At 52.0% G+C, this 10,467-nt stretch overlaps 1 protein-coding gene across 1 annotated transcript; it reads right to left on the bottom strand.

Moving 5' to 3' along the window:
• Positions 1 to 9,561: 9,561 nt before the first annotated feature.
• LOC136996074 (olfactory receptor 14J1-like) lies at positions 9,562 to 10,467 on the bottom strand (the record flags this gene model as incomplete). Its single annotated transcript, XM_067317069.1, has 1 exon — positions 9,562 to 10,467. A coding segment is annotated over exon 1 (906 nt), but the record flags the coding sequence as incomplete, so codon positions are not given.

Here is a 10,467-nt window from a genome sequence, read left to right as displayed (position 1 = left end):
ACTGGGAACGAGAGGAGGGAGAGGATGACCAACAGTCAAGCGAGGAAGTGGTGGAGCAGGTTGGCAAGGAAAGGGTGCAGGTCAGTGTGTCCGTGCTGGCCTGGCCATTCCTGCACCCCTGCCCTCTGCTCCCCACAGGACCCTGGGCTGGCGGTGCTGCTCTGCAAAGTAAGTGGCTGTGGGATCATGAGGCCATGGGGTCATTCCTGACTCAACTCTGGCCATGCTGGTCAGGAAGGGAAGCAGGCCAAGCCAGACAGGGATCACCACCACTAATACTGCTGGCACATGTCTGTGCTCATGGACAGTTCTCAGAGTGACCCAAGGGCATTTGCAATGGCAGGAGATGTGTTTGGGTGGGTGTTGTAGCATGACAGTGGGGATTAGCTCCAGCCTGTGGTGTTTCACTGAGGGTGCAGGAATCACTCTCCAGTGCCCCTTCCCTGGGCCTCCTGGATCACCACTGCCTCTCTGGGGCTGCTTTGGCCTGCTGAAGTGGAGGCTAAGGCCAATACAGTAGTCACCTGTGACTGCCTGTGACATGGTGGGTTCAGAGATGATGGAGCTTTTCTTGGTAATGGAAACCCACATGAGAAGGGTAAAGAGCCACAAAGTGCATCTTGAGAGGTTCAGAGTGGACTTCATGTAACAAGAATGTCACTCGTAGGGTAGTGCTGTGGTGCAAGAGGACACCCAGAGGGACTCCGTGATCAGCCCCTGGCTTTGTGTTTCAAGGAGCAGCCAGCAAGGACAGAGGGATGTCAGTAAAGGTGGGGAGATCCTGCAGTGAGAGCAAGGTGGGAAGCACGTTGGGTGTCTGCAGGCTGCAGGGAAACAGGTGCAGCTTTGGGACAGCACAGGACAGCTTGTGGTGGAGATGACCAAGGGCAATGCCAAGGCTGAAAGCCTCCAACAGAACTGAGGTCTTTGTCCCCTTTGATATGGCTAGTGTCTCTGCCACAGAGGCCTACGAGAAGATGAGGTTTCCTTACAGCACTGTGGCCTTGCTGCCTCCTCACCTTCAGGGAGACCAGGAGGTGCCGTATTGTTGTCCTGCACTTGGCATTGCACTCCCCCCCCAACCTGACACTACCCCCAGGAAGAGCCCTGAGTAATATGTGAGGGAAAGGATCACCCTACCCAGGGGCTGGCTGTGGGTCTTGACCATTCTGCTTGATAACACATATCAAGGTTGACTTGGCATCACAGCCACCCTCACATTGCCTTTGCCTACCTGCAATCAGGGCCTCCAACTTTCTCCTCTAATCAGCCACCAGGGACCTTTTGTTCATAATGGCCCTCAGTGGGACCCATTAACGCTCCAAGAAACTTGGGGATTTGCTTCTGACGTAAACTTCTTGAGAGGTTGCTTCAGTATCTGCTTTCAAAGGTTTCCTTATTTTTCAGCTTACAACCTAGAGTGATAGCCACCTTCTCCAAATGAGATTGAGCCAGAGTGTCTCCTAATGAAGTCTGGACATGTAGGAAAAGCACCATCCTGGAGGTCAGACATCCATGGAAAATATTCCTCCCCACCTCCCCAACCCTGCCACTTCTCTCATCAGCCACTGGGGACTTCGATCACTCTTGTTCAAATCTGACCTTTTGCCACTCAAGGCTGCAGCTGAATGTTACAGCTCATGTGCACCAATTCCCACCTGCTTTCCTTAGACAACTAGCTGCAAACAGGCACACAAGGATTTGTCTTAATTGCAATCAAACACAAATAGACATGGTCCAGTGTCCTAAGAAATAAAAGACACTCCTCAACTGTATGTCAAGTCCAAGTTGCCTCCAGTGAGGTCCACGGTCTACAAGGAATAACCTTCCTTGAAATGTTCTTCACAAATAGATAGGAAAGGCTGGATACACACACAATGAAAGAGTTGTTTGAAGAGACAATTAGACTCCTGAAAGACAAGGCAAGCTTCAGACTCCCTGAAGCTCAAAGCAGCAACTAGAGTTTTGAGAAATATCTAAATTGTAAAGGGTAAGGGGGAGGAGGAGGACTGGAAAACTATGGAAAGTGTGTATGTCCAGATTGTCTGATGCAAAATTCACTTTAGAAATGATGAATTTAATCAGGACATGTGAACCATGAGAAAGATTAGTGAGGTTAAATCCACAGCATAACAGACAGAGCACTGCTAACGCAAGTTAAGGGGCAGATCAACATTTCTTCTCCTGAGATTCATGCTCTTCCTCAAAATTACCATTACGTCATCATGCAAAACCACTGACATTTTATTAACATTATTCAGTCATTTCAGCTGATGAAAGTGGGCTCATATATTTCTTTTTTTTTAATGTTGAAAACAGTTCTTCACCTTTCCAGGCAGAGCTCACGTGTCTGACCACAAGCACCCAGTGGCACTTGGAGAGGCCCCGGTGTCTCTGAGGCACCTGCCTGGGCCTGGCAGCTCGCACAGGGGACCTGCGGGAGACCAGAGCCCCTTGGAGCTGCAGAGGGAGGCTGGGCAGAGGGGACCAGGGCACCTGCAATGGCACCAGCCACCCATGACCCTGTGACTGCATCCCACCCCAGTTCTGAAAATCTCTTTCCTTTTCAGACAGAAAGATAATGCATAATCTCCCCAGAAGACTAGTGTACTAAAACAGAACAAATCAAGAAAGACAATAAGAAAACAAAAAAATGAAAACCTGGAAAGTATAAAAAAAATTAGTAGAAAACATTTCTTTGCTTTCCCTCTTTGTCTTAATTTCTTTCTTGTTTCATTTTTAATGCCATTTTCTAAACTTTTCTATTATAATCAGGCCTGCACCACTAAACAGGATATTGTTGTGTCTCACATAGACCCCAGTGCTCAGAAGACCACTCCCTGCCCATGGCTGTCCGTGCCACTCCTCACTCTTTGCACAGAGCACATCGCACTCTGAGCTGTTGGGCTCTATTGACTGGTGAGGAAAGCAGGGTGACCAGCTTTAAGGAAATGCTCTACTTTTGTGTGGCCTAATTTGCACAAATCTCAACATACTTGTGTTTAAGCAATGTTTTAAAGGAGTCTCTAAAACATCTTCAGTGCAATAATGACAAAAACATCCTCATTTCCAAAACTTCACACAGTTTTTACCATTGCCAAATATATTTTTTTTCTCATTCATTGGCAGCACCGTGTTCATGCACTACAGGAATTAGTCTGTCTATGCGAGCATACAAATATATATAGATACATTACTCATCAGAATATATTTGCTGGCAATCCTCTGCATGGAGAAATTTTGTTCTGAGGCTCTACTTCATTTAAATGGACATGTTTCAGATCTCTTCTTCTGCCTCTCTCTCCTTTCTGCTTCCTCGGCCTCTTCTCTCTTTACAGAGCTCTCCAGGAAATGGTTCACTGAATCACAGCACTTAGGGTGGTGGAGACCTCTGGACGTCATCTAGTCCCAGCCTCCCTGGTCAATGCAGAGGCAACTAGATGAGGTTGCCCCGGGGCACCCCCAGTTATGCACTGGCTACAAAGGTGCTGAGAGTGCGCTCCATCCACTGTGCAGGCCATTCATCAAGATGTTAAACAGTCCTGCCCCACATGGTGATCACTGAGGGATGCCACTAGGAACTGACTGCCACTTGGAACTTGTACCACTGATCACAGTGTTTCAGCCTGATGGTCCAGCCAATCTTCCACTTCCCTTACGGTCCATTGATCCCGGGCAGATCTCAACAATTTGCCTCTAAGGAGACTCTGGGGTACTGTGCCAAAGGCCTTGCTAAAGTGAATGTTCACAAAATCCCCTGCTTTCCCCTTGTGCACAAAGACATTCATCTGATGGCAGAAGGCAATCGGGTTGGTCAGGCATGGTTTCCATTTCCCCTTGGTCAACGCATGCTGCCTCTTCCAGGCCTTGTCCTTCATAGGCTTGGAGATGGTTTCCAGGAGGATTTGCTGCATCACCTTCCCAGGGACTGAGATGAAGAGGACCAGCCTGTGTTTGCCCAGATCCTCCCTCTTGCCCTTCTGGAAAATGGGTGCGGTGTCTACCTTTTCCCAGTCTTCAGGAACTTCCCTGATTACCCTGACCTTTAAAAGACAATCAACAGCAGCACTGCAATGACTTCAGCCACCTCTCCCTGCACCCTGGGGTACTTCATGTCTGGTCCCATGGACTTGTGTGTGCCCACTGGGCAAAAGTCCTCTCCAGCTGCATCTTCCTCTACCATGGGTGAGGCTTTGCTAACACAGATACTGCAAATAGACTTGTGGGCCAGGGAGGCCTGGCAGTAGACAATACCAGTAAAAGACAAGGTAAAAGAGGCAATGAGCTCCTCAGCCTTTCCCCGGTCCTTGTCACTACGTCCCCTGCTCCACTGAGCAGGGAGACCACATTGTCCTTGGCTGCCTTCCTTGTCCTGCCCATGTACTTACAGAAGCCCTTCTGATTGCCCTCCCCATCCCTTCCCAGTTGAAGGCCCAGCTCCAGCTCCAGCTAAGCTTTGGCTTGCCTAACTCCATCCCTTCCACCACACACAATGGCTGTGTCTTCTTCCTGGGTAGCCCATTCCCCTTCCAGCCCTCTGTGCACTTCCTTCTGCCTTTTCAAGTCCTAATTCACAAAGTCCCTGCTCATCTCTGCCAGCCTCAGGCCAGGCCCTGATGGACTTTCCTGCAGACTAGACTGTTCCTGTGCTTTAAGGACATTGTCCCTGATGATCCAAGAGGGCTCCATGGCTCCTGTGCCTTCCACAGCAGTCACCTGTGGGGTCCTGACAAGCAGATCCTGAACAAGATGAAATCCTCTCTGCTGCAGTCCAGGGCATTGATTCTGTTATTCTTCCTACCTCTCCACTGTCTCAAGGTCACTGCAGTGACAGCCAACCTCCACATTCACATCCCCATCCAGGCTGAGCTTCAGGCAAGAAAGAAAGGGCAGGATGCCACCATCTGCTGAGAGGCGCAAACTACAGAGGTAGAGAACTCACCCTGCAGAAAAGCCTGCATTTCTCCCCCCACCACTGAGGGGATCCAGGCAATGGACTTGAATGTGGTTAAAGGTGGATGCAAAGAATTTTCAGGGTAATGTAGCTATGCCTGAGGCAGTGCTTCCCAGGTTGCTCTTACAGTCAACTAGAAAAGAGTAGGAAGTGTTCAGCTGCCTTCTTTTAGATGGTTACATAAAGCACAAATGACTCCTGTCCCAGGGACATTTGCTCTGTGCTTGAAATGGGGCCTGAGGTCATAGGCTTTGGGGAAAATTCAGGTTGAAGGGACCACAGGAGGCCTGTAGAGCAACCTGTTGCTCAGAGTAGGGTCAGAAACCAAAAAATGCCCCTGCCAAAGGATTTCTGGGGTGACAGAGCAGGAGAAGACAGCAGAGGGTTCACAGGGTGGTATAAGTCCCATGGACGAAAGGCTTTCCTTTTTCCCCTTCTCCAGAGAATTAAATCCTCAGCTGTCCAGAGAGAAGAACCTGGGACACTAACTTTGCCACTAACATGGAGGTGGAGAAGCTCCTGAGTCTGTTACACACAGAGGCTGGTCCAAAGGCCACCACCCCAATGGCACCAGACCCCCAGGCATCCCTGCCTTGTTGCTGGGCACCCTGCAGCCCCACGCAGGAGGTCTGTGGGGAAGAGAGTGGGGTCTGCAGCCTGCAGCCCTGGCCACCCAGCAGGTGTGGTGGGACCCTGCTCCTCTAGATGAGACTGGGCTCTCCTGCATTTCCCCAGGGTGAAGCCTGTGTCCCCTCTGGCTGGGAATAGAGCCCAGCAGGGAGGGCCAACACAGGGAACACGATCTCTGTTCTGGGCTGTGAAGAGAGAGGGGAGGGCGGAGGGGGATCTGCTCATGCCCCGGGCACTGATTCCCTCCCTGCAGCCAGTACAGCCCTGCTGATGCCCTGTAACACATGAGCCCAGGAGATGGGACTCCAGTCTGCTCTGGCTCCAAAGATTTCTCAGCCCGTAAGACCCAGGAGGCAAAGCACCTGTCTGGGGACACCTCAGCAGCCGAAGGGCCTGAATGCCTGGCGTGTTCCTGAGAACTTTTCTGCAGTCTCCCTGCACTGTTTTGACTCCTGTTGCCCATGGAGCAGAGACTGCTTTTGAGGATGAACTCACTCACTGTGTAACTCTGGAGGACAGGGTTGACGGGGTTGACCAAGCAGTACAAATGCCAGCAAGGCCTCAACCCCACAACAGTTTCCCCTGCCCAGGACTCCACTTTCCAGCCCCGTCCTCCTAGAGGATTTGGGTTGGGAGGGACCACCAGAGATCTCCAGGATGATGATCTGCTCTGAGCTGGGCTAACTTTACAGTCAGATCAGGTTGGTAAGTGCCTTCTCCAGGAGAGTTTTTAAAAATCTCCTGGCCCCAGACCCAGTGCTGCTCAACTATCATGGTTACTATTTTTTTTTCTTAAACTCATTTGAATTTTCCCTTACTGCCACTTCTCCTTGTTGTCTCTTGTCCTTTCCTCCCCTTGGCCCCCAGCCACACCATCCCATCTACTTTGACCAAGGACAATCACAGCCTCACCGCCAAGCACAGCCTTGCTGGGATCTCCTGGGACCATGCAGGTGGGCCATGGTGGCCAGCTCTAAGCAGACATACATGCTGCAGGTCCCTACATGGTGTCAGAGGAGAGCGTATGGAGACACAGCATGACCCAGGGCAGAGCCTGTGGGCCAATGCCAGGGCAGAGTAAGCATTAGCAGGTGTGAGAAGAGAAGACCTCCAGCTGCTCCTTTCCACACCCAGGCAGGGAGTGATGCACCCAGCAGTGCTCCTGAGAGATGATGGTAACACAGGAGAGGTGGCACCATGAGCTGTAATGCTGGGCACTAACCAACTGTCCTGGGTGTGCAGTTCTGGCAAGCAGTGCCAATGGCTGCAGCCCCTGAGAGACCCCCGACCCTGCTAGGAACAGTGAGGCCCCTCCACGACAGCTGGGAGCTTCCTGGAGTGTCATGACTCCCATCTGTGCCCCATCTCTGCACTGGCCCAGCCCTGCTGCCCTGCATGTGGCCCCACGGCCCCACTGCCCCACTGTACAGACACTGCACAGGACAGGGTTTGTTCTGCGGTGGGGAAACATCCCCCCAGCATGGTCCCCATGACAGACCTCAGTGCCCTGTCTCACAAGGCGCTCCTGCCCAGCAGCCTCCCACCAGTCCCCAGCCCCTGCCCAGCCCTGGTCCTGTCCCCCTGAGGTTAGCAGAAGGCCATGCTCTGGGGCCTGCTGGGGCCTGGGCCCAGGGAAAGAGGCCAGGCAGGGCTGGATTTTCCCCCCATAGAGGTGCTGAGCCCAACAGGCAGACGGACCTGGTCACATTCCAAGATCACCCCTCACCAGCACCATGGGGAATGGCCAGTGCTGGAAATGGCTGGTGTGAGGGGCTGGGTCTGGGAGGAGTTTCCTGGGGCAGTTTCTCCTCTCTGCTCATGCAACAACAAGCTGGGCTGCATCTTTGTTCTGACAGACCCTGTATGAGGCCTCCCATGGGAAGAGGATGGTCTACAGTCCCAGCAGATGACCTCAGGACCTCCTCTGCATGCTCCCTGCCAGCCCTGCAGAGGAACCAGGAGAGGGCTCATCCTCCCAGGGCTCACAGCTGGATGCCCAGTCCTCCAGCTGGGCACAAAGCCTTGTCTGGGGGAGACATTTGGGGTAGGGACCAGCACACAGGCTGTCTGAAGACACACAGATTGTCTGAAGGAGATGTGCTGGGGACAGGCCCTGAGGGACAGCAGCAAACTGATATGGCTCCGGGGTGCTGCTTCCTTTAACACAAGCTCCCACAAGGGCTCCCAGCCTTCTTTTTGGTGCCACCCATCAGGATGGATGATGGCACAAGGAGCTGGGAGGGTGGGGAGCATTGATCCTTCTTCAGGCACTTCCCAGGCCATGTGGAGAGCCAGCAGAGCAAGGACTTCTGGCTCTGCACTGGGAGCTCACTTCAGTGTGCCCACACTCGGAACATTGCCTTGCATTAAAGGTTGGCAATTTCAAGCCCAGTTCCACTTCCTTCTCATCTCTCCCAATCCCTCCTCTGATCTCATTGGCCATTCCCACACCCCTTCCCCTCTTCTGCCGCAGGGCCCTGAGCTGATGGAGCTGCTCTGCAGAGTGAGCGGGCTGTGGGGCCACAGGGCCACAGGGTCACTCTGCACTGGCCATGCTGGTCAGGGTGGGAAGCAGATCCAACCAAATGGGGATCACGGCCTCTAATCCCTCCAGGGACTGCGGATGTGGCAGGTACTTGGAGGGACTATGGAGCATTTCCAAGGGTACTAGTTGTGTCCAGGGGCATCTCTCGGTCCAGCACATGGTATTTCATTGACAATGACATGAATCACTCTCCAGTCCCCCTTCCCCATGTTAGCTGTGTCCCCAGTGCCTCTCCTGGGATTCCAGAGTCCTCTTTTGCCTGCAGATCCCTAGGTTAAGTGCTTTAAGTTTAAGTGCCTCCACCTTGGAGCATTTCTCACTTTGTGAGGTTCCACTCACTGCCCATGCCTGGCACACACTGTCCCAGGAGATCCCCTGTGCTCTCCTGGCATCTCCAGATTCCCCTCCAGGAGGACAGACATGAGGACAGACATCTGACACGGGGCCTTAACATGTTGGACAGCTGTGGGCGTGTAAATCTGTGACCATTCATCCCCTCCACTGTCACTGGAGACTGATGGGTGAGTCCTAAATCCAGCCCTTGGTCTCTAAAGGATCATAAAATGGTTATGAGCTTTTAGCTCCTGAACCAATGGACAACCCTGTGCAACAGGCCCTCCTGGATTGAAAATCCCTGGGCCTATTCTTGACAGCAGCTTTGGAGGAAGCTCAGCCTTCAGGCACTGCACCAGAAGAACCTACTCTATTACAGAGATACTGTGAGGGAGTCAGCTCTTGTGGAGGAATGGCTAAGCGAGAGAGGGCATGATCTGACTGGGATGAGCAATCCCCTTCTCAGGGTAAGGGAAGGAATGTAGGCCAAGGCAAGCGAGCCTGTTGAAAGCGGCCTTATCTAGGCCAAGGCAAGAGAGCCTGCTGAAGCCTGCTGAAAGTGGCCGTATAGCGGCCTTGAGCACTACAAAAGAGGGTATTCACAAAACTGGTAAACAAGTCTGGACGGAACTAGGTTCCATAAATGTCGACGGAACGTGGATAGCAACCTTGCACCAATCATGTATCCGCTTTATACGTATGGACAGAAACTGTAACCAATCATGTAACTATTGCTAGCGCATGCGTATTGCTTGTCGATATATATACTTTGTGTAAGCTCTAATAAAGGGAGAACGACCATACTCATATTGAGACTCATCGTTACTCTGGGCCCGTTCCTCCAACTCCGACAAGCTCTGACCCAGTGTTGGACACAATTTTATTTGGGTACCAGGTGAGACAGAGCAGCCCCAGGAAAGGCGGAATGAATCCAAGCATTTGTGTAACAACATGATAACAAATAATAATAATAATAGTAATAATACTCATAATAAAAATAAAGTGAACAAAAAAAGCTCAGTCCTGGTACGGGATAGAGGGGGAGTCATTTGTGCAGAGCAAAGGCAATGTTACCACTGCTGAAAAACGTCCACGAAATCACTTTCCTCAGGGAGTCTTTGAGCTCCTTGTTCCTCATGCTGTAGATGAGGGGATTCACTGTTGGAGGCACCACTGTGTACAGAACAGCCACCACCAGATCCAGAGCTGGCGAAGAGAGGGAGGGGGGCTTCAGGTAGGCAAAAAATGAGGTGCTGAGAAACAGGAAGACCACAGCCAAGTGAGGCAGGCACATGGAAAAGGCTTTGTGCCTGCCCTGCTCAGAGGGGATCCTCAGCACAGCAGTGAAGATCTGCACGTAGGACAGCACAATGAAAACAAAACACCCGAAGGCTAAAGAGGCACTAACCACAAGAAGACCAACTTCCCTGAGGTAGGAGTCTGCGCAGGAGAGCTTGAGGATCTGTGGAATTTCACAGAAGAACTGGTCCACTGTGTTGCCTTGGCAGACTGGTATTGAAAAGGTGTTAGCAGTGTGCACAAGACCATTGAGAAAACCACTGGCCCAGGCAGCTGCTGCCATTATGACACAAGCTCTGCTGCCCATGAGCGTTCCGTAGTGAAGGGGTCTGCAGATGGCAACATAGCGGTCATAGGCCATGACTGTCAGAAGAGAATATTCTCCTCCTAACAAGAAGACAACCAGGAAGACCTGTGCAGCACAACCCGAGTAGGAAATGGCCCTGGTGTCCCTCAGAGAATTGGCCATGGATTTGGGAACAGTGGTGGAGATGAAGGCAAAGTCAAGGAGGGAGAGGTTGAGGAGGAAGAAGTACATGGGGGTGTGGAGGCGGTGGTCACAGGCTACAGCTGTGATGATGAGGCCGTTGCCCAGGAGGGCAGCCAGGTAGATGCCCAGGAAGAGCGAGAAGTGCAAGAGCTGCAGCTCCCGTGTGTCCGCAAATGCGAGGAGGAGGAACTCGTTGAGGGAGCTGCTGTTGGGCAT

The sequence above is a fragment of the Apteryx mantelli genome, unplaced genomic scaffold (assembly GCF_036417845.1).
Source record: "Apteryx mantelli isolate bAptMan1 unplaced genomic scaffold, bAptMan1.hap1 HAP1_SCAFFOLD_20, whole genome shotgun sequence".
NCBI lineage: Eukaryota > Metazoa > Chordata > Aves > Apterygiformes > Apterygidae > Apteryx > Apteryx mantelli.
This window is presented reverse-complemented; position numbering and strand designations above follow the sequence as displayed.